Below are 25,376 nucleotides of genomic sequence, written 5' to 3'. Positions count from 1 at the left end.
GTATCAAAAGATTCACAATCAAATGATTTTAGAAGTCCATCCTTTTGGAGTTTCTTGATGCGTTGCAAGCTAATGTGACCTAAACGACAATGCCATAGGTAAGTGGTGTTCAAATCATTTGATTTTTGCTTTTTAGTATTTATGTTATAGACATGGGTTTGTAGATCTAGAATATAAAGCCCATTCAACAATTTAGCATTGGCATAAAACATATCATCCTTATAAATAGAACAACAATTATTCTTTATAACGAATGTAAAACCTTCAGAATCCAAAACGGAAGCTGAAATGATGTTTTTGGTAATTGCAGGAACAAAATAACAATTATTTAATTCTAACACTAAACCAGATGGTAAAGATAGACTATAATCTCCTACTGCAAGAGCTGCAACCTTTGCACCATTGCCTACGCGTAGGTCTACCTCTCCCTTAGCCAAGCTCCTACTTCTTTTTAGTCCCTGCACATTCAAAATAATGTGAGAACCACAGCCGGTATCAAATAATCATGAAGTAGTATTTGCTGCAAGAATATCTATAACATATATACCTGGAGTGGAAGCTACAGTTCCATTTTTCTTGTCTTCCAGGTACTTTGGGCAGTTCCTTTTCCAATGCCCTTTTGCATTGCAGTAGAAACAATCGCTGTCAGCAGCTACTCTAGCCTTTTCAGAAGTTTTTGCCTTAGGATGAGCAACTTCTTTGCCCTTCCCTTGAACATGCTTCTTCTTCTTTCCAGCGGCCCCTTTCTTGAACCCTTTTCCCTTGTTGACCATGAGAACTTCCTTCTTAGGTTCAACAATTATGTTTTTCTCAGCAGTTTTAAGCATTCCATGTAATTCTTCAAGAGTTTTTGAATCTCCATTCATATTGAAGTTTAGCCTAAACTGAGAAAAGCCATCATGTAAAGAGTGCAGAATGATGTCAGTGGCCAACTCTTGACCATATGGGAATCCAAGTTATTCAATGTTCTCAAAATGTCCAATCATATTGAACACATGAGGACCGACTGGCTTACCCACCTCGAGTTTGGACTCAAGAATTGCCTTATGGGTATCATACCTCTCCACCCTTGCTTGCTCCACAAACATACTTTTAAGAGTAGCAATGATGGTGTAAGCATCCATTAAATCAAACCTCTTTTGAAGCTTTGATTCCATGGAAGCTAGCATAAGGCAAGTGACAACTACTGACTTCTCTTTTATAGCTTTCTGATTAGCCTTTTCAGCATCAGTTGCTGTGGCTCTCAGAGTTGGGATAGGGGTCTCAAGGACATCCTCTCTTCCTTCGGGTCTAAGAACGATTCTTAGATTCCTTTCCCAATCAAGGAAGTTGTTTCCGTTCAACTTGTCCTTCTCAAGGAGCGAACGAAGATTGATGATAGGTTGGTTGTTAGTCATTATATCTACAATAGAAAATTTGAAAAATTTAAAATCATGTTTGTCATACAAAAGCTTAAGAAAATTTAAACATGCTTTAAACATACATAAGCTAATGTGCATTTTATTCAAATTATTTTGTCCCTTGTGAATAAAATGATTCCAAGACCCCATTCCACAAGGTTTTAAGCGTACTTTAGCACTTCCCTAAAATTCATTGTGGTCAAGGTAAGCAAACCCCTTTACTAATTATACCATTTATAACTCTTGGTTAATAGGTTACATCTTATGTTAAACCTATTTCTATGCCTCAAAATCCAAAACTTTATCTTTTGATGATTTTGTTGAGTGCAACCAAATCAAGGCTATAAACCCCTTATATAGATTTACCCGTACTATCCTAAGGTCAATGAAAAGACACCCCGCTTTTGCAGAAACTATCCTCCATATTCCCCAAGGCCTCATAGGTTATGATTTGGAAAGATATTACCTCAATATTCTTTTAAGGGACCTAAGTGTTACTATGTTGGTTCGTTTACTAGTGAACTAATGGCATAAACTAGCAACATACATAAACTTAGATAAGCATTTTAAGGCAATATAAAATGCATAAAATAAATGTGATCCTAGTATGGCCCCTAAAATATTAAGATCAAATCTTCAAAAGTTCCTGTTCATCTTTCTTGGATCACCATCCTTGAATCTTGATTGGACCTTCTTGCTCCATTGTGCTTACAATAGTGTATTTATAATCTAATTTAAACTCTTAAATTACAATAATACAAACGATGCGCAGATCGTATTTAAAATTTACAAGAATACAAAACGATACGCAGATCGTATTTTCTATCCTATTTTGGGCCATACTGGTCACGTGCCTGTAACAAAATATCATATATTCCATACACGCATATCATATAATATCTTATAATATCATAATATTGGCATTCATTTATTTACTTAATTAAAGTAAATGACCCTAATTAACTATTAATCATATTAATAATTATCTTGTTTTTAATTAATTAGCCTAAACAATTTAAATAAATTAATTAAAAACAATATTCTTATTATTTTGATCTCAATTTGACTAATGTGTATATACAAACATTTTGAAAAGACCGTCTGACCGGTCAGACCACCCACCTATGGGTGTGTCGCGGGTCAGTTCGCGGGTCAAAAAGATCCGTGGTTTTAATTTACGGGTTATATAAATATCTATTTTTACCCGATTTCGAAACTCTATTTCATTTCTCTCTCCTCTCAAACCCGCTGCCTCCCTCTCTCACCTCAAACCCTCTGCTTTTCTCTCTTTGAAATCGCCGGCGGTGGAGAACGGTGGTGGCGAAACTCGCCGCCTGCGAGCAAGGAGACATTCTCGATCTCTTTCTCCCTCCTCTTGATACTCTTCGCCTCAAAACCGTTTGCGACGACGATGTCAAGATCGAGCATCGAGGTAATTCTTCCATCTCTCTCCTCCATTGTCCTTCATCTTCTGGTTTTAGGTTTTTGTTTGATTTTTTCGATTTTCCTAGCATGAAGGTGGCGCCGGTGATTAACCTTGTCGCATTAGCCGTCGGAGATGGGAGGAGAGCGGAGTGGAACGGAGCGCTGAACGGCGGTGGCGGCTGAGGCACTACTTTCTTCTTCTGATTTTAGGTTTTTTTAATTTTCAGCTTTTTGTTTAATGTTGTTGATTTAATTAGAATTAAATTTGTTTTAGTCATGATAAAATCTGTTGCGGTGCATTGAGTTGGTGCTTTGGACTCGATTTTTTGTCCCGCGCTTGGTGGCGGCCGAAGGTGAGATTTTATTTGGTTTACCGCTATTGCTAGGGTTTCTCAATTGAAAACAGTAAGCATGTGTTACTTATTGAGGATTTTTTGCCTAGATTCTTTTAGTTAATAATTATTTCGTTTTAGTTAAGAACTATATTGTTTTAGTTAAATTTGCTTTAGTTAAGTATAAATTCGTTTTAGTTTTGAATAATTTTGTTTTAGTTAAGAAAAAAATCGTTTTAGTTAAGATTAAATTTGTTTTCGTTAAGAATAATTTTGCTTTGCTATGTGTATTTGGGTGCCTTTTTACTTTGCTAGGTTTCATGTGTATAGAAATCTATAGCTGGCAGCCTGGCACTATAGTGGCTATGCTAATTAAATTGCAGAGTATATTTACTTTGTTTGATACCAAAACTTGCATAATATATTTAATTTGTTTTAGACTTTTAGTGACTTTTAGTTACAATTAATATTGCTTTTGTTAAGAGTTTTAGGGTTTTAGTTAAAAATACTTTTGGTTTAGTTAATATTAAATTTATTTTAGTTAAGAATAATTACGTTTTAGTTAAGAATAAATTCATATTAGTTAAGACTACACTTGTTTTAGCTAGTACTAAGAGACCTGAAGTCTGAACTAGCTTTGTAGAGGTCCTGGCTTGGTTAAGGTCCCAAGTCTGTTGAGAAGTCAGAAATGTCGCGTTTATTGATCAAAACAGTAGTGCCTTTTGCCTCTACACTATGCTTAAGTGGACTCATTAGTTACAATTTTCATGGATAGTACTGCTACTTCATTTCTTAAATGATAGTTTCCATTTTTGTTTTGTCTACATTCAGGGCCAAGAATGGAATCCAGATAGTGAAATGAGAGTAACCCCATTACTTCTGACTTGCCAACAATGAGCATGGTGAAGGACATCCTTAGTCGATTAGGCTCAAAGGTCACAGTTCTCAACATCTCTCAGCTATTTGAATATCGAAAAGATGGCCATCCTTCTATTTATCGCACAGGCACGGGCGCAAGAAGCCCCTAAGAAACAGCAACACCACTCCCCACCACAACCACATGCTGCAGGAACAATGCTGCAGAAGCAACGACTGTTGTTGGTCGATCCAGATTAGAAGACTATATTCTCTTTGAGATGGCTCAAATGATTGCTTGTGCAACTGTTTATGTTCTCAAATGAGCAGCTTTTGCCGCTTTCGTGGATGTTGATGATGATGTTGTTGTCGTGTGGTGTTCTAATTCGTTTTAGTTATTCATGGTTTTAGTTAAGAATTGTACATAGTATTACTTTAGTTATATTTAGTTATGAAATGGAACGGTTTAGTTAATCATGGTTTTAGTTATTTTTAGAAAAAAAAAAGGGAATTCATGGTTTTAGTTAAGAAATGTATTGTTTTAGTTATATTTTTGTAATATTTAGTTATCAAATGAACGGTTAGTTTATAATTTTTTCATTAATTTTAGTTATACTTTTGTTGCATTTAGTTAAGAAATAAATCGTTGTAGTAATTTATCGTTTTAGTTAAGGTTAACTTTGTTTTAGTTAAGAATATTTTCGTTTTAGTTAAGGTTAAATTTGTTTTAGTCAATTATTATTTTCTAGGTTTTCTGGATTTTTCTTAAGATTTTATTTTATTTTAGTTATAACTTTTTTTTTGTTTTAGTTAATATTTTTTGGTTTTAGTTAAGCAGTGACATCAATTAGTTAAGCAACGGAAGCAATTAATTAAACAATGGAACCAATTACTTAAGGACTTGGACTAATTAGTTAAGCAATTGAACTAATTAGTTAAACAACGTAACTAATTAGTTAAGCACTAAAACCAATTAATTAGTTAAGCGATTGAACCAAATAATTAGTTAAGCAATGAGACCAATTAGTTATGCACTGTAACCAATTAGTTAAACAATGGAACCAATTAGTTAAGCACTTGGACTAATTAGTTACGCAATTGAATTAATTAGTTAAACAAAGTAATTAATTAATTAGTTAAGCGTTTAAACTAATAAGTTTACATATATAAAGATAGTATTTGTTAAGCCTGAAATTCAACTATTTAAGCAATGTAACGAATTAGTTAAAACAATGGATCGATTAGTTAAGCCTGAAATTTAATTAGTTAGGCACTAGAACTAATTAGTAAAGCCTGAAATTTAATTAATTAAGCAATTAAACCAATTAGTTAAGCACTGGAACCAATTAGTTAAGCAATTAAACCAATTAGTTAAGCACTGGAACCAATTACATAAGTACTGGAACCAATTAGTTAAGCAATTAAACCAATTAGTTAAGCACTGGAACCAATTAGTTAAGTAATGGAACCAATTAGTTAAGCAATGGAACACCAATTAGTTAAGCCTGAAATTCAATTAGTTAAGCAACTAACCAATTAGTTAATCAACAAAACCAATTAGTTAAGTAATATAACCAATTAGTTAAGCAATGGAACCAAATAGTTAAGCCTGAAGTTCAATTAGTTAAGCAACGAAACCAATTAGTTAAGCAACGTAACCAATTTGTTAAGCATTACAACCAATTAGTTAAGCAATAAAACCAATTAGTTAAGCAATGGAACCAATTAGTTAAGCCTGAAATTCAATTAGTTAAGCAACGGAACCAATTAGTTAAGCAACAAAACCAATTAGTTAAGCACTAGAACCAATTAGCTAAGTAATATAACCAATTAGTTAAGCAATGGAACCAATTAGTTAAGCATTTGAACCAATTAGTTAAGCAATGAAACCAATTAGTTAAGCAACAGAACCAATTAGTTAAGTAATAGAACCAATTAGTTAAGCAATGGAACCAATTAGTTAAGCCTGAAATTCAATTAGTTAAGCAACCAAACCAATTAGTTAAGCAACAGAACCAATTAGTTAAGCACTGGAACCAATTAGCTAAGTAATAGAACCAATTAGTTAAGCAGTGGAACCAATTAATTAAGTATTTGAACCAATAAGTTAAGCAATGAAACCAATTAGTTAAGCAACAGAACCAATTAGTTAAGCACTGGAACCAATTAGCTAAGTAATAGAACCAATTAGTTAAGCAGTGGAACCAATTAGTTAAGCATTTGAACCAATTAGTTAAGCAATGAAACCAATTAGTTAAGCAACAGAACCAATTAGTTAAACACTGGAACCAATTCAATTAGTTAAGTAATATAACCAATTAGTTAAGCAATGGAACACCAATTAGTGAACCCTGAAATTCAATTAGTTAAGCAACAGAACCAATTAGTTAATCAACAAAACCAATTAGTTAAGCACTGGAACCAATTAGTTAAGTAATATAACCAATTAGTTAAGCAATGGAACCAATTAGTTAAGCCTGAAGTTGAATTAGTTAAGCAACAGAACCTATTTGCTAAGCATTACAACCAATTAGTTAAACAATAAAACCAATTAGTTAAGCAATGGAACCAATTAGTTAAGCCTGAAATTCAATTAGTTAAGCTACGAAACCAATTAGTTAAGCAACAAAACCAATTAGTTAAGCAACATAACCAATTAGATAAGCATTGAAACCAATTAGTTAAGTAACATAACCAATTAGTTAAGCAATGAAACCAATTAGTTAAGCAAGATAACCAATTAGTTAAGCATTGGAACCAATTAGTTAAGTAACAGAACCAATTAGTTAAACAATGGAACCAAATTAGTTAAGCCTGAAGTTCAATTAGTTAAGCAACGAAACCAATTAGCTAAGCAACGTAACCAATTTGTTAAGCATTACAACCAATTAGTTAAGCAATAAAACCAATTAGTTAAGCAATGGAACCAATTAGTTAAGCCTGAAATTCAATTAGTTAAGCAACGGAACCAATTAGTTAAGCAACAAAACCAATTAGTTAAGCACTGGAACCAATTAGCTAAGTAATATAACCAATTAGTTAAGCAATGGAACCAATTAGTTAAGCATTTGAACCAATTAGTTAAGCAATGAAACCAATTAGTTAAGCAACAGAACCAATTAGTTAAGTAATAGAACCAATTATTAAGCAATGGAACCAATTAGTTAAGCCTGAAATTCAATTAGTTAAGCAACGAAACCAATTAGTTAAGCAACAGAACCAATTAGTTAAGCACTGGAACCAATTAGCTAAGTAATAGAACCAATTAGTTAAGCAGTGGAACCAATTAGTTAAGCATTTGAACCAATTAGTTAAGCAATGAAACCAATTAGTTAAGCAACAGAACCAATTAGTTAAGCACTGGAACCAATTAGCTAAGTAATAGAACCAATTAGTTAAGCAGTGGAACCAATTAGTTAAGCATTTGAACCAATTAGTTAAGCAATGAAACCAATTAAGTAAGCAACAGAACCAATTAGTTAAGTAATAGAACCAATTAGTTAAGCAATGGAACCAATTAGTTAAGCCTGAAATTCAATTAGTTAAGCAACGAAACCAATTAGTTAAGCAACAGAACCAATTAGTTAAGCACTGGAACCAATTAGCTAAGTAATAGAACCAATTAGTTAAGCAGTGGAACCAATTAGTTAAGCATTTGAACCAATTAGTTAAGCAATGAAACCAATTAGTTAAGCAACAGAACCAATTAGTTAAGCACTGGAACCAATTCAATTAGTTAAGTAATAGAACCAATTAGTTAAGCAATGGAACACCAATTAGTTAAGCAATGAAACTTATTAGTTAAGCAACAGAACCAATTAGTTAATCAACAAAACCAATTAGTTAAGCACTGGAACCAATTAGTTAAGTAATATAACCAATTAGTTAAGCAATGGAACCAATTAGTTAAGCCTGAAGTTGAATTAGTTAAGCAACAGAACCAATTTGTTAAGCATTACAACCAATTAGTTAAGCAATAAAACCAATTAGTTAATCAATGGAACCAATTAGTTAAACCTGAAATTCAATTAGTTAAGCTACGAAACCAATTAGTTAAGCAACAAAACCAATTAGTTAAGCAACATAACCAATTAGATAAGCATTGAAACCAATTAGTTAAGTAACATAACCAATTAGTTAAGCAATGAAACCAATTAGTTAAGCAACATATCCAATTAGTTAAGCATTGGAACCAATTAGTTAAGTAACAGAACCAATTAGTTAAGCAATGGAACCAAATTAGTTAAGCAACGGAACCAATTAGTTAAGCATTGGAACCAATTAGTTAAGTAACAGAACCAATTAGTTAAGCAATGGAACCAAATTAGTTAAGCAACGGAACCAATTAGTTAAGCATTGGAACCAATTAGTTAAGTAACAGAACCAATTAGTTAAGCAATGGAACCAAATTAGTTAAGCAACGGAACCAATTAGTTAAGAAACAGAACCAATTAGTTAAGCACTGGAACCAATTAGCTAAGTAATAGAACCAATTAGTTAAGCACTGGAACCAATTAGTTATGCATTTGAACCAATTAGTTAAGCAATGAAACCAATTAGTTAAGCAACATAACCAATTAGTTAAGCACTGGAACCAATTAGTTAAGTAATAGAACCAATTAGTTAAGCAATAGAACCAATTAGTTAAGCAATGAAACTTATTAGTTAAGCAACGGAAATAGTTAGTTAAGCAATGAAACCAATTAGTTAAATTCTGAACCCAATTAGTTAAGCACCAAAACCAATTAGTTAACCACCGAAACCAATTAGTTAATAAATGGAACCAATTATTTAAGCATCGAAATCAATTAGTTAATAAATGGAACAAATTGGTTAAGCAATATAACCAATTAGTTAAGTATTGAAACTAATTAGTTAAGTAACGGAACTAATTAGTTAAGCAATTAAACCAATTAGTTAAGTTCTGAACCCAATTAGTTAAGCACCAAAACCAAATAGTTAACCACTGAAACCAATTAGTTAATAAATGGAACCAATTAGTTAAGCACCGAAATCAATTAGTTAATAAATGGAACAAATTAGTTAAGCAATAAAACCAATTAGTTAAGCAATGGAACCAATAACTTTACAAATAAAGAAAGTATTTTCTAAGCTTGATATTCAATTAGTTAATCAATTGAACCAATTAGTAAGCAATTAAATCAATTAGTTAAGCAATGAAACCATTTAGTTAATCAATTGAGTTTTTTTTGGTGTAAAAGAGGAATAAGGCCCTAAAATAAACTAAACGACGCCATAGTCCTCCTCAACTCTATAAACAGAGTAATTCTTAACTAAAAACAAATTCATCTTACCTAAAACAAATTTAATCATAACTAAACTAAAGTTATTCTTAACTAAATATAACAAATGTATAACTTTTTTTCTTTTTTAAAAAGCAACCTAAATGCCAAAAAAAATAACTAAACCAATTCATTTTATAACTACACATAACAAAAACGATAACTAAAACAATGAAGTATAATAGTACGTACTGTAGAGTGTAGAAGCCAATCACTTTTTTAATTAGCAGTATACAACTTCAACTAAAAAAATCAGAAGCAAGCAAATCCCCAAGCCTTCTCCACCTGATCGTCATCGACAAAATAGGCCTTCCCAAACCCCCAGTATTAGTTCTAGCAATGGCTTCACGGTGACTCCGAGTTTAGAGACAGAAAACAACACAACAGCTCCAGTTCTCTCTCCTCAAACATCTGCGATGAGTCTAACCTCCGATCAGTCTCGACCTACCGAAACCCATCGCCTCCATATCGGCGTCCATCCGCACCTCTACCACCGCCTCATGTTGTCAGAAAATCGATAATCGAAGATTCAATTAGGGTTTAGGTGAAACTTGAAATTGAAACTAAAAGGAGATCAAGAGGTGTAGAACGTTGACATCGGAACCTGGTGGACATGATTGTGGTGGTGGTTGTTGTCTCCGGCGATAATAGATGAAGGCTAGATGAACGAGAGAGAAGAGAGAGGAGAGAGAGGAAAGAGGAGAGGAGAGGAGAGGAGAGAGAAGAGACTGAAGGACGAGCGGAGGAAACAAGGAGGAGAAAGAAAAAAATGATATTATATGCGCGTGAATTCACGCGCGCGTGGGCGAGTCAGTTGGTCGTACTTCCACGTGCCTGTCAGTCCGCCTGACCCAAAAGCTGCTGATGTGTATATGGAATTGGGGAAAACAAAGTTAGTCATTAATATGCTTTGTGCGGTAATAATTAATGGCTGCATAGGTATGCATCTATCTCTAGATGCATATGAGCTGATACACTACATTATACATACCCATTTTTCTCTCTCCTCTAACCTTTCCCCATTTTCTCTCTCATCAAACCCCATTTTATTTTTCTCTCACCATTTTCTCTTTCATCAAAACCTCCACATTCTCTCTCATCAAACTACTATTTTCTCTCATCAAATTACATATTTATCTCTCTTTAAACCTCCAATTTGACTCCGATGGATTCCACAGTGACGGTTACTCATGCGATTCCGGCGAATTTCTAGTCGGATTCGTCGAATTTCTGGTAAGATCTGTCGAATTTTTGGTCGGATATGTCAAAATTTGGTCAGATCTGTCGATTTTCTGGTCGAATATGTCGAATTTCTCATCGATTCCGGTGAATTTTTTATCAGATCTGTTGAATATCTCCCTCCTCTCTTTATGTCAATCTATGTTTATTTGTATGAAATTCGTGAGTTTCCTTTGTAAATTGATCTTTAATATGCATTTATTCAAGGTTCATTTTCAGCGAATTCGTGTTTAATAATTTGTTAGTTTCGTCACCAAATTTGATTGTGACTTTAATTTACATATTCGTGTTTAATTAATTTCGTGGTTGGAGATGTTCAAATTAATATATGTAGATGTTCAAATTAATATATGTAGGTGTTCATTTTTTTTTTTGAACAACAATTTTATGCTGTGATTTTAGATCTATCACTGTTCATGTTTAATTTATAAAGTTCGATGTTCAGAATTGTAGAATGAACTACATTTGGTAACTTAGTATTGTGTTGGTGTTGTTGTTGTTGTTGTTGTTGTTGGTATTGTTGTTGGGATTGTTGTTCGTGGTGGTTGTGGTAGTTATTGGTGAAATATTAATTTTGATTTTGTTATGTTCAGTTTATAATTTATCATGTTCAACTTATAAAAGATGATGTTCACAAATAATAACACTTTTGTATGATGTTCAGTTTTTCAACTCTCGTGTTAAACTTCTAAATAATCATGTTCAACTAAATTTAACTTATAAAACTGATATGTTCAACACTTTGGTGTGATGTTGTTCAATAAAATTTAACTTATAAAAATAATATATGTTCAATACTTTTGTGTGATGTTCAGTTTCTCAAGTCTCATGTTCAACTTTATAAAGAATTATGTACAACTAAATTTAACCTATAAAACTATGACATCTTCAACACTTTGTGTGATGTCCAGTTTCTCTAGTCTTATGTTCAACTTATACAGAATCATGTTCAACTAAAAGGCAAGCATCAACATTAATAAAAAAGCATCAACATCAAACAACGAGCCAAAAGCATTCTTTAAAACAGATGTTCATTATTCTTTACTAAAAGATCATGTTCATATTTTATAAGCAGGTGTTCATTATTCTTTACTAAAATATCAAAATTGGCACCTTCTAAATATTGTCATGTTCAGTTTATAACTCATCATGTTCAACTTATAAAAGATGGTGTTAAATTTATAAAAGATGATGTTCACAAATAAGAACACTTTTGAGTGATGTTCAATTTTTCAAATCTTATGTTCAACTTATACAAATTCATGTTCAACTAAATTCAACTTATATAAAACTAAAATATGTTCAATTACTTTTGTGTGATGTTCAATTTCTCAATCTCATGTTCAACTTATAAAGAATTATGAACAGAATCATGTTCAACTAAAAGGCAAGTAGCAACAGTAATAAGCAGATGTTCATTATTCTTTACTAAAATATCAAAATTGGCACTTTCTAAATATTGTCATGTTCAGTTTATAACTCATCATGTTCAACTTATAAAAGGCGATGTTCAATTTATAAAAGATGATGTTCACAAATAAGAAAAAATTTGTGTGATGTTCAGTTTCTCAAGTCTCGTGTTCAACTTATAACGAATCATGTTCAACTAAATTCAACTTATAAAACTATCATATTTTCATGAATAAGAACACTTTGTGTGATGTTCAGTTTCTCAAGTCTTATGTTCAATAACATTATGATTTTCATGCAGGAAGGAAATGGTTAATATGAATGCGCCAACAAAAGAAAAAACCCGAAATTGAAGATGTGGTATTAAGAGAGGCTGCAAGAATTGAAGGAAAAAACAAGAAAAGAATATGCAAATAAGGAATCAGATAGAAAGAGAAAAAAGACCGGTGTAGCGAAAAAAGTGGAACCCGAAAGGAAAGAAGCAGAAAATTTAGAAGCATATAGAATATAGAAATAGAACTAAAATAGAAAAAGCATATAGAAAAATAGATGATAAAGTTCATTTTTTGAACATGAATGTTCATTAAGTTACTTTAAATGTCCATTTGTTTGTTCCTTATGTGTGCTTGCAGCTTACTCAAATAATGAGATTTTTTGGGGAAAACAAGCGTTATACAAAATTTAGAAAAAAAAAAATTAATTAAATTTTTTAATTAAATTTATTTATTTTTTTTTAAAAAGGAAATGCACTAAAAAATGAAGGCTGGAACTGCTAAAACAAAGCAGTTGGAGCTCATATGCATGCAAAATTGCATGCATAGCTATGCAGCCAAAAATTTGGGCTTTGTGCGGTACTGCTCGAAATACAGCAAAACAAAAGCCCATCAGAATTATCTAGCAGGGTCGGAAGTAAAACCAGCCACCACAACCCTTGCAGCCCCGGTGTAACTCCCTTTTTCCGTCAAGCGTGACCTTCCCGACCAGCTGACGAGCCCACGCCCTCCCTTACACCAGCCCGCCGCACACCGATCCTTCTCCACCGTGGCCCACCTTGCGGTGGTTGCGCCACCCAGCCATGGAATAAAGGTGCGAATTTTCCCTATTTCTCCCACTCAAATTGTGCAACAATTGCGTGAGTTTTGTGTGGGAATTCAATCAACAATTGAGTGAATTTTGGGTTAAATTTGTGTCTAATGTGGTGGTGTAATTTTTCATAAAATAGGGTTCAAAAAAAAAAAATTGGACATAAAACTATTTTGTGCACAATTAATCAATGTTTTTGGGCATAAATTAGGTACAAAATCGAAATTAATAGGCTAAATAATCAGATTATTTACGTATAAATTTCGAATTGTTCTTGATAATTTCAGATTTATATTTAAATGAAAATCAATATTTTCAATGTCTTATAAATTTGTACAATTAATCATAATTAATTGCATAAATTTAAGCATAAATCAAGATTTTTGTGGTGAGGCTCAAGTTTCAGATACTGCAGTTGTTCATACGAGCATACATATGTATAAAATCAATATTGTATACACCCAAAAAATTAAAATCAATATTTTAATTTTTCTTGTTATCCCATATATTAAATTCTGCCGTAATTGTATCAAAATAATCAAGAATATGCATCAAAAATTAAAACTTTAATCATGATCATAACTAACGTATGCAAGGAGCTAACTGATACCACTGTAGGATTAGATGCTAATAGCGGAATTGCAGAAAACACTTTTCTCACATCTAACAGGATCGCAAGCATACATTAATATGAATCATAATATAGGAGTTAAATATACCTTTGATGCGTGATTCCCGAGTATACGAACAAGGACCAATTCGGAGACAGAACCCCAAGCGTGATTCCTCTACTTAGTCCACACGAGCACGGATCAAGATCTCCTTGCGTCGTTTGCTAGAACGGATGGAGAAGATGGAAATCTCTCTCTCACTTTCACAAGGAAGGGACGGATTTGGAGTATTGAATAAGGTTAATGATTTTTTCAACTTATGTTTAATCATATGGTCATCACGTCTATATATAATAACTTAATAACCAATCCTACTAGAACTAGGGAACCTAGTATCCTAGTAAACCTTAACTACTCCAAAATCCTATCCAACACCAAAGACCATCATGGGCCTTGGGTCATATTGATCATATCCAATACTCTATTGTGTGTGACCTTATATGACCCGGTTATATTAGTAGTAGCCCAATAATAATTAGCCCACAGATCATAATTGGTTTCTAGCAAAACATTATGACCACCTAAATAACCGGATTATTAATCTCCATTATTAATCCTAATCTATATTTAGTGATTGCCATCTTGATTAAAGGACATATTCCTTCATTTTTTAGAAGTCACAAATCACAAATACTATTTCAGGTCGTATTTTTTTAGGAGTGGCAATTTTATTTTTGTCACTTTTACACCTATTCTTAATTGTATTTTTAATTTGTTAGCTGTCCAATGAGCCCACTTAAGTCACAAATAATTCTATTTTTAGTAACTTTAACATCGTACTTGTTTTTTCATATTTCTTTATAGTCAATTACACCATAAATGTTATTAATATATCAAATTCAACTATATTTCCTTAATAATGGTGATCATCAAAAAATTATGGAGGGAGTAACAAGCTTTGTTTATAGCGTTCATTTTGGGGTGGGGGTGGGGGTGGGGGGGTTTGAATATTATGACAACACACATATCAGCTAAAAGATAAATAGTTAAAAGACAAAAAAGGAAGTACCATTTATGTAAAAAAAGTATCATTCTGTAAAAAAAAGTATCTTTTTATTTAAAACCGTACAGTTTAATTTCTTTTTTGTCTTTTTTCCTATTTTATCTTTTGCTATGATATGCATTTACAAGTACATATCTGATATCCGAAAATACTTGAATATCATGGCGTTAACGTCAATGGTGTCTTGTTGATTTCGTGGACGTCAGTTGGATATTGCTTTTTGTTTTTTAAGGTAGTTGGATGTTGCTTTATTGAATATGACTTTTGCATTGTTTTATCCGTCAAAAGATGCTCTCTGTACGTACGGCGTGTTTAAAATAAAAAAAATTGTATCGGGATGATTTTAATAAGTTTCTAATTGGAGTATTATTTATCGATAATAAATTAATTGTATATCGGGATGATTATTATAAGTTTTTCATAACATTATTAATTTTTTATATTTGGAAGACATTAATAATTTGAAATTTTTTAAAGGGTTACTCCCTTCTTAATTATTTAAGGGATACATTTGGCCGGACACGGGTATTAAGAAAAAAAATTGAATGAAATAAAGTAATAAAACAAGTGGGGTTTGGTAGATATTTTAATAAGTAAAATAAGTGGGGACCATGTTATTTTAGGGGGTGTGGGGTGGGGGTGAGATGTAGATAGATTATTTAATTAGATGGTGTGATTAATAAGTTACTAAAAATGGCAAATGTATCTCTTAAACAAATACGGCTGGAAGAGGCAAGTGTATTCCTTAAATAAATACAGAGGGGATATTAATTATTTTTATTCACTACAACAGATTTTAAGAGGTACTTTGATCTGTAATTAATTTTATATAGAGAGAAAAAATTTATCAATAAAATTTATCAAAATAACTGTTAGGGAAGTTCTCATGGATACCGTCTTAGCATTATATTGACTTTTTTACAATTCCTGACAAGTCCAATTTTTTTATTCTCTTTCCTTTTGTTTTTAATTAAATGAGGGTCTCATTTAGAAAACTTTCACATGGCCCTATAGTCATGATATCATTGTAGCCCCGACACTGATTATCAATAATAAATTAATTGTATATCGGGATGATTATATTTTAATAAGTTTTTCATAACATTATTAATTTTGTACATTTGGAAGACATTTATAATTTGAAATTTTGTAAAGGGTTATATAATTATTTTTATACAATGCAACAGATTTGAAAAGGTACTCCGATCTGTAATTAATTTTATATAGAGAGACAAAATTAATCAATAAAACATAGGCGACTTTTATATTATATCAAAACAACTTTTAGGGAAGTTCTCATGGATACCGTCTTAGCATTGACTTTTTTACAATGATATCGTCTTTACTACTCCGTAATTGACTTTCCACTGATAAGCTCATGATTATGTTTCTTTAACCAACGTTATTAAAACGTTAATCAAATGTTAATAAAGCCTCTGAACTGGATTATTGTTAGTTTAAGTGTTTAAAATAGAAATAAAATCCCTAATTAAATTCCACCACCCCCAACTAATTAACTCGGTTGTACGTTTGTGGTTTATCCAAGATAAAAAGACTACTACTTTCTCCGTCCTTATTTACATACACAATTGAATTTTTGACACTATTCACAAAAGCTCCTTTAATTCCTTTTGTGATTTATACGTAAGAAAAAAAATAGTCGTGTGATTATTAAATTCGTCTCCATAAATATTTTTTAAGCATCTATCTTATACAATTTTTTCTTATCCATAATGAAAAATATTAACATTTAAAATCGTGCAATGATAAACGTGCCTAAATAATTGTGTCATTTAAAAAAAAAAAACAGAAGAAGTACTCTATTATTTTAGTGCATGAGACACTTGTAGCTGACATCGAGTCAATTCTCTTTGCTTCAATCTTAATCTTTATAGATTTGCAGATGTGTAGGGAACATTAGACCTGATCAAATGCCGGGCCGGGCCGGGTTCGGACCGGGCTTGAGTGTAAAAATCAGCCCGCTATGTCGGGCCGGGCCAAGATTCGGGCCAAAATTTTGTGTCCAAATCCGTTATTTTCGAGCCGGGCCTACCAGGCTTTTCGGGCCGGGCCAAATTTATAACTAAAAAAATGTATTTTTGTGTTTCCCAAACCCGCCCAAAAAATAAAATTTTCGGGCCGGGTCGGGTCGGACCCGTAAACCGGGCTGAAAAATTCTGCCCAAATCCGCAAAAATTTCGGACGGGCCGGGCTCATCTTGATCAGGTCTAGGGCACATCAATCTTTATCCTTAATGCTATTATGTGATAGTACGTACCAAGTTTAGCTATTTTACTACTCATCCATTTTAAAGCAACAATAGCCAAACCACAAATTCTTATTTACAATGGGTATACAATAAATATTGTACACCGGAGTAAAAGTTAACTCAAAATGCTTAAAAGTTAAGCTTATATATGTAAAAGTTATCTATTTTTAAGTGATAAATTTTTTCATTTTAGTAAAACTTATTTCTTCAAATTCACTAATAATGTATAAAATTAATCATTTAACCCTTTAAAATATTTATCTATCAAATTTTTTTTACTAATATAAAAGTTAATCAAAACTAGGTTAAAGTTACAAAAAAAAAGGGTTAAAGTTATCTTGGTGTACAATAAATTTATTGTACACCTTATGCGCGCAAGACCTTTTGTAGCCAAACACCATGAAGAACGCAATTAACTGGAGGAACATGTACAAATGTTTCCTTTAATTTATAAATGAGGGAACAAAGTGGAGAATTAGGTTTAGTCTTTTTCATCTTAAGTTAACTTAAACTAACAACTAGATAGGTTTATTAACGTTCTAATAATGTTGGTTAATCACAAGTGTATCAGTAGGATGTCAATTAGTAAGTATAATGTTTTTTTAAAAAGGCAATATTAAGATGATATCAATGGAAAGTTCTCCATCTTTAATCAGTTTGAGGTAAGTTTACACCCACACAGGGGGTGCCAAAAATCGATCTCTTAGGTTATGCTAAATAACCTGCAAATTTTGGATTGTACCAGTGTATAGTCAGAGTTGGTTGTACCCCATCCAAAAGGAATATTTAATATTTTGAAAATGAACATTTATTTATTTATGGAAAATTTGTAATTATTAATCCAACATTTGCCCGATTTTCTTTAATTAAGCCTACCTATGCGATATTTCTAAATAATCCAACATTTATGACCCAACTACTATTATTAAGCCTAACAAGTTACTAACCTGCTACAGGCGGTATTAACCCTTACGTGGCATATAACAATTATAATTTTATTTTTATTTTTTCCCCCTTATTTTCTTTAATTGCTATTTTAATTTTCGTTCCTCTCTCCTCTGCGATTTTCTGTTTCATCTCTGCACTCCTCTCCATTATTTCTCTTCTATCTCTTCTCCACCATTGTCGATCCCTCATACCTCTCCATTCGAATTTCATCAAAAATAATCAGCAATTGCTATGGCTGGGGTAAAGCAATTGCCTGTTGGATCTGAATCTTCTTCATATTCAAGGTTTTTTTTTTCCTAAATTTTCAACAAGACCACAATAACCAACATCCCACAACATAAAAAACAAAACTATATTATTGCAACAGCTCGGATTTTTACGAACTGACCATCAAGGAAGCCCAAAATTCAAAATTTACCAAAAAAGGAACAAAAACGCTAAGGTTCGTAAGTTCACCTTCAATTGTACGATTTTGGAGACGAAATTTGAATGCGCGTGGATGAAGTCACCTATTTCCACAAGAAAATCGCTGATGATGTCATGAACCAGTACAATTGTGGTTGAAGCAGCAGTAATGGAGGAGAGAGAATTGAAACACGGTACAGAGAAGAGAAGGGTTAAGGGTTTTTTGAAAAAAAAATGAAATCCTTGTTTAGGTGGCAAGTGATGATGACGTGTCCAATATTTTAGGAGGGAAACCAACTTTAGGTTGTCAACGTTTTTAACTTTGACTTTGTAGCAGGTAACCAGTCATCCGGACTTAATAATAGTAGTTGGGTCATAAATGTTGGATTATTTAGAAATATCGCATAGGTAGGCTTAATTAAAGAAAATCGGGTTAATGTTGGATTAATAATTACAAATTTTCCTTGACTTTGTAACAGGTAACCGGTCATCCAGGCTTAATAATAGTAGTTGGGTCATAAAGGTTGGATTATTTAGAAATATCGCATAGGTAGGCTTAATTAAAGAAAACCGTGCAAAGGTTGGATTAATAATTACAAATTTTCCTTTATTTATTTGGCAATGAACATTTACTATTCCGGAAATGAACATTTCCTATTTTGAAAATGAATATTTATTTATTTATTTGAAAATGAACATTTATCTACTCATCCGAAGATGAACATTTATCTAATTATTTGGCAATCCTCATTTATTCAACCAATTTAGAAATGAACATTTACCTACTGATTGTGAAATGAGTAGTTACTAATTATAAAATGAACTTAGTTATTGCATTACTATGTTATTACTTTAAACATAGTTTACATATATTGAGCAATTAAAACATATCGAATAACATATTTTACCAAAAAATTAAACATTTTAGGCATTGCCTATGTAAGTTTGTACTTGAATGACAAGATATTGGTAGAAACCATCCACTTATTTTTCTATATCTTCAATCTTGAATCTTGCTTTTGATATAGTCTGTAGTCCTTATACTTTTGAATGTGTGAAGTGTGATTTGGACACAATATTTGACTTTCACGGTTTCATTGTCTTATTGTTGTAGACTGAAAATCAAAATAGTAAGTAATTTGATATGATGCTCACAACTAATTAAAAATGAACATTTACTGATTTGAAAGTGATGAGAATGCAAAGAAAACAAATAGGCCGGTTATAAAGATACAAGGGTTTATAAGATGCTCAGTAATAGAACAAGAAATAACAAAGAATACAAAAGGTATGAAGAAATTAAACAAAAAGTATGAACAATTTCATTATGAACATTAACAACAGGATTATTATGAACAAACAAATAAACAAGAAAGAACAAACAATTCAACAAAAAAGAACATAAAATCTCAGAAGAAAGAACAAACAATACAACAATTAAGAACAATTTTATGATGAATTTAAAAAAATTGAAAGAATAAACAATACAAAAAGAAAGAACAAAAAATACATGCGCTTGTAAAAACATAAAAGATCTGGAGATCTTAATTTCATTATGAACATTAACCAGATGATTATTATGAATAAATAAATAAACAAAAAAGAACAAATAATTCAACAAAAAAGAACCAACAATATAAAAAAGAATATAAAATTTCAGAAGAAAGAACAAACAATACAACAATTATAAACAATTTTATAATGAATTTAAAAAAACAACATGAAAGAACAAACAGTACAATAAAAAAAAAACAATACAGGCGCGTCGCCTTTTTTAGGGGTTACAGCCAGAATTGGATATACCCGGATATAACAGTTAGGGGTTATAAATAACCTAAGACGACACATAATAAAAAGAGTAACGTTCTGAATAATACTGACAGACCATCAACTCGGAAATTGTCTCTTAAATTCATGGATGAGCGACCAGCCGTGCCTTTAATATTCTATTTAAACAATAAGAGAATGGTTAGTTGAATGTATGGACTCTTAACATGAGTAATTCATTCAACCACTTGAAATAAATATTAATTATTATATTTTAAAAAAATTCCTTACCCATGTACATTAAGTTAATACTACGTATAATTTATTATTTGAATTAGTTAAATTAGTAAATAAGTCTGGAGGTCCCTAAACTTTGCCAAAAGGAGCAGTTAGGTCCCTCAAGTTTCAAAATGAGCATTTAGGTCCCTCAAAATGGATGGAAAACGCTGCTTTTTGTTTTCCGTCACTAACGGCCGTTAAAATGAATTTAAATTAAAAGGAAACTAAATAAAAGGCACTAAACGACAAAAAAACAGTTACATTTACCATTTACCAATAATTAAATAAAGGGAAATTCATTTCAGTTAGCTTTTTACAAAAATATAGCCGTTGAGGCTCTCAAAAAACAGAGTATTTAACATTCCATGCCCAACAAAACAACAATAAAACACTTAAAAAAAAAATTCTTTCTTCTCCATCTTCTGCTCTGTGTTTTTTCTCTGTTGCTCCACCATAGCTGACTCTTCTCAACAAAAAGGTATTTTTCTGCCATTTTTTTTAAATCTTAAGTTAGCTTATTTTAACAATAATTAAACATATTTAGGAAATAATTATTAAAACGTAATTTATTTGCAGAATGATGAACAGGGCTATCTCTTTGTTCAACAATGGTGATAATGAACACCCTAAGAGGTGCTACTGTGGATTCACAGTATCCATTCAAAAGGCATGGACAAAAGAAAATCCTGGAAGGAGGTTCATTGCTTGTCCAGATTATGATGTTGAAACAAACAGAAGGGGTTGCATCTTTTTTAGATGGATTGATGAACAAGAACCAACAACTTGGCAAACAATTGTCATACTAGGGTTAATGCAAGATAAACAAAGCCTTGCTGCTGAAGTTGATAGTTTTAGGACAAAACTTAGTGAAGCTAACAATTATGCAAGGAAGAGGGAGGCAGACTATGTGATGAGCAAGATGAGAAGACCTATTAGTGTGAAATGTGAAGTGTGGGTTGTAATCCTAGTGGTTCTGTTTTTTTTTATCTGGTTTGTTTTAAGTTAAGTGGGTTAAGTGGGTAGGTAAAATGTAATGATCTGCACTAATGAAATGTAATGAAGACTTTAAATTCAATAAAATCTAACCTCATGGTCTTTTTTCTAATCTTCTAGCCATTGCAAGATCCTGCAATGCTTGGCTTGATATTGTGTGTCCTTGACTTGGTTGAGTCTGTGACAATGGGAAGTCATGTGCAGGGAAGAAGTAGATGGTTTGCTCACCCCCATGATCAGAATAGAAAGCTGCAGGAGGTCTTTGCCTCTGTGGTATGGGGAAATGTTGTGATATAGGCTGCATTAATTAAAATAAATTAGGAACAAGTTGGCTTCAGTACAGTAAAGTAACATGTAAGAAAGAATTTGAGTCTATTGAATGACTTACAGTAGCTATTCTTTGATACCCATTTGGGTAGGTATAAATACCCACACCCCTATTGTGCATTGGTATAGCTGAACTGGTTCTTGGGTGTTGTTGCTGTGGTGTGGTCTGCTCTGCAGTAGCATGATTGTTGCTGTGTTGTTGTTGCTTAGGGGCATTCTTGCAACCCCTTTTGTTGTTGCCTATCACACCACATAAGCTGCATTTCATGGCACAGCCTGTTCTCTTCAGCTTACCAGATGCAGTTACCTCTCCAACACCATATCTCCTCTTTGTTTTAGGTCTTCCATTGACCTTTTTCACCTTTGGAGCCACAACAATGCTATCAGAAGTAGGCCACTCATGAGGACCATTTAAAGGCTCTAACAAAAATTCATATGCCTTGATGTAGGTCTGTTTGCAGAAATATGCATTGACATATTGTTCTGGGTGGTCTACTTTATTCCATATAGCAACAATTGCATGTTTGCATGGAATCCCACTCACCTGCCATGCATTGCAACCGCAAGTATGTTGGTTCAGATCCACCACATACTTAACCTGTGTTGCACCTTCTCTTACTCCATAGCAAAACCCCACCATCCCAGTATGCATTCCAACCCCTAGCCCAAATTTTGTGTTTCTCTAACTGAATTTGGATCCTAGGACACAACATTATCTCCTTTTTCCCAATGAAATCTCTTTTCTTATGCAGTCTTTCCACCAAACCCTCTCTGATATCTTCCAACATGGTAATAATAGGCTTGTGCCTTGCACTCAAGATGTATGCATTAAACACCTCACTCATGTTGTTGTCTACACTGTCACAACAAGATAATGGAGTGTAGAATGCCCTACACCATTTCTTGTAGTTCCTTTTCAGTAGGTCTTCAGCAGCTTCATGTGAAATAGCCCTCATTACTTCAATGTTTTCATTGAAGTGATTTACTGTGTTGCTTTTTGCAATAGTCCAGAATTGTTTTCTATACTCTAAACCACCTCCAAACACTCCCCTAAAGTTACAGTACACATGCCTTTCACACACCCTACTTTCATCTTGTGGAAACACATTTGACACAGCAGCAAGTAAACCCTTTTGTTGGTCAGACATGAATGTGTACCCTGCTCCTTCACTAGTGCCTAAATTAGTAGCTAGAAGTTCTAGAAACCAACTCCATGTGTCAGTGCTTTCAACCTCACAAACAGCCCAAGCCAAAGGGAACATTTGATTGTTTCCATCCCTCCCTACTGCTACTAACAATTGACCCCCAAATGGTCCCTTTAAGAAACATCCATCAAGTGATATGAAAGGTCTGCATCCTGCCAAGAACCCTTTCCTAAGTGCCTCAAAACACAAATACAGTCTGTCAAACACATTTGCATCCAACTTCAACTTCACTGTGTTCCCTGGATTGCTTCTTAGTATCTCAGCTGCATACCTTGGGAGTAATGCATACTGCTCTTTGTATTCACCAACAATGAGTGCTTGACCCCTTCTCCTAGCCCTGGCAGCCTTGTCTTTGCTCACCCTTATACCCTTTTCTAACCAAATGGTTTCCTGAATATCTTGCACTCTCATGTAAGGGTTAACCTTAAACAGATTCTGGTAGTGTTCTGCAATCCAATGTGAAGTCATCTTCTTAATGATAGGTGTCCTACCACAAGTGTGCTCACTGACAAATGTTTTCACTGTAAATGACCTTCTTCCTCTCTCCCATGAAGCCCAAATTCTCCATTTACAACCTTTATCTTTGTGCTCACACTCTGCACAAACCCTAGTGGAATCATTTTTAGAAAATGGAATGTTTCTTCCTTTATCAATTGAATAATCTATGATTGCTTTCCTAAATGTCTTTGGATTCTCAAACTGTTGCCCAACATAAAAAGTGGCTTCCCTCTCTTCAGTTTCAGTGTTGTTTTGCTTCTGTTTCCCTCTCCCCCTCTTATGGTGTTGTGGTGCAACTAAGTAACCAACATCATCCTCATCTTCTGACTCACTAGGGCTGTCTAAGTCACTGTATCCATCAAAGTCATCCCCCAAATTCAGACCACCTTCTACTTTACTTTCTGCTAGTTTTTTCAGCATTACTAACTCCTCAAAATAAGCCTTTTCCCTTCTCATATCATCAGACACTAGTAGAAAAAACCCATGTTGCAACCCCCTTGTTGCAGCGTACATGTATTAATACGCTTCAACAACCAGTCGGTCAACGCGGGTCAAACCATTTAAATGGTTGTTGCAGCGTACAATTTAATTGTTCCCTGCAAAAGTGTTTGTTGCAGCGTACATTTTAAAAGCCCCCTGCAATAGCCCGTTTTTGTCGCAGCGTACATTTAAAAGCCCCCTGCAATAACCCGGATAAAAAAAAAACTGCAATGTTGGTTGAATACTACGGAGTAATTCAAAACAATTAAGCATCTCAAAATTTCAGCTCTCGCGCTCAACTCCCTTCTTCTTCCCTTAGCTTTCCCTGCGTCGCCCCCTCAAAAAAAAAACAATTCCTGCGTCATCAATCGAGCTTCCTCGTAGAGTCGTCGGTGGTTCTGGCCTCCTCGCCAGTCGTCGGTGGGTCTCTTTTCTCGCCTCCTCTCCAGGTGTCGTTTTGTTCAATTCGTTTTTTGAGTTTTGTGCTTCGTTTTAGGTTTTGTTCAATTTGTTTGTTCAATTCGTTTTAGGGTTTGTTCTATTCGTTTGTTCAATTCGTTTTTAGGGTTCAATTCGTTTGTTCAATTCATTTTTAGGGTTTGTTCAATTCGTTTGTTCAATTCGGTTTTAGGGTTTGTTCATAGATAAAGATGGGGGTGGTGTTGGAATTAGAAAATGGTGGTGGTGGTGGTGGCGGTCGTGGTGGGGTGGAGCAGGGGAGGTGGGTTGACTGTTGTTAATTGCATTGTACTATTGAAATGTGATTTTTGAAGGGCTACTTTGAGAGAAGTTGTGGTCTTTGAGGAAATCTGTCCTTCATGATTCCTTTTTCTCCTAAAAAAATGTTTTTATGTATGCATCATCAAATGTTTTCATCCAGGTTTGATAATACGTGCATGAATTTCATTGATATTGTCTAAAAATAATCTAGGGAAGATATTAAAGAGCTTCTTCAAACTAAGGTATGTCATCCTATTATGGTGATTTTCTTCTGTCCTTGTTGATTCGGTGTTATTCGTTTGATTTTCTGCTTTTGTGATTTTGAGGTTTAGGTTTTATGTTGTAGATTGTCAAACTTGTGTTATGACTAGGCTTTCATTGATTTTCGATTTTTTCTTTACTATGTTGATTTGCAACTTACGGCTCATGATTCTGCTTTGTTAGTGTTTGTTGAATTTTCTCCTTAATTTTGCAAATTTGTAAGTATTTTAACACATACGTTGAATTAAGCAGATTTTCATAATTGGATAACCTGATAGAGATTGACATAATCAGATTATATAATTGTTGGTGTTCTTTGTTTGGCAATTTGGGTACTGTTTTTAATTTTTTATACATTTCAGCTATTGCAATGCCAATTTTACTAGGAGTTGACTTCCTTGAATGCGCTGCAATTTGCAATTTGTAGTTGGGTTTAAATGGGCGTTTGTGTAGTTTGGAACTGGTGCTGGGACTTGTCCTTTTTTATGTACAACACCATATAA

The 25,376-nt window shown here is 33.2% G+C and overlaps 1 protein-coding gene and 1 long non-coding RNA gene across 4 annotated transcripts; one reads left to right on the top strand and one right to left on the bottom strand.

Moving 5' to 3' along the window:
* The first annotated feature begins 2,484 nt into the window (after positions 1–2,484).
* Positions 2,485–4,638, top strand: LOC110789145 (uncharacterized). 3 transcript variants are annotated; one of them, XR_008927642.1, is made up of 3 exons: positions 2,491–2,832; positions 2,912–3,178; positions 3,989–4,638. It is a non-coding gene; the product is annotated as an uncharacterized lncRNA (long non-coding RNA). The 3 variants fall into 3 exon arrangements; XR_008927641.1 differs by having other exon boundaries at positions 2,497–2,832; positions 2,912–3,035; XR_008927640.1 differs by lacking the exon at positions 3,989–4,638 and having other exon boundaries at positions 2,485–2,832; positions 2,912–3,354.
* Positions 4,639–21,716: 17,078 nt separating this feature from the next.
* On the bottom strand, positions 21,717–23,868 carry LOC130467297 (uncharacterized). Its single transcript, XM_056835771.1, has 2 exons — positions 22,308–23,868; positions 21,717–22,201 (listed from the first exon to the last, which is right to left on the bottom strand). The coding sequence occupies exons 1-2, from the start codon at positions 23,866–23,868 to the stop codon at positions 21,717–21,719; spliced, it is 2,046 nt and encodes a 681-aa protein (XP_056691749.1).
* Between the last annotated feature and the right edge of the window lie 1,508 nt (positions 23,869–25,376).

Source organism: Spinacia oleracea, chromosome 2 (assembly GCF_020520425.1).
Source record: "Spinacia oleracea cultivar Varoflay chromosome 2, BTI_SOV_V1, whole genome shotgun sequence".
NCBI classification, from domain to species: domain Eukaryota; kingdom Viridiplantae; phylum Streptophyta; class Magnoliopsida; order Caryophyllales; family Amaranthaceae; genus Spinacia; species Spinacia oleracea.
This window is presented reverse-complemented; position numbering and strand designations above follow the sequence as displayed.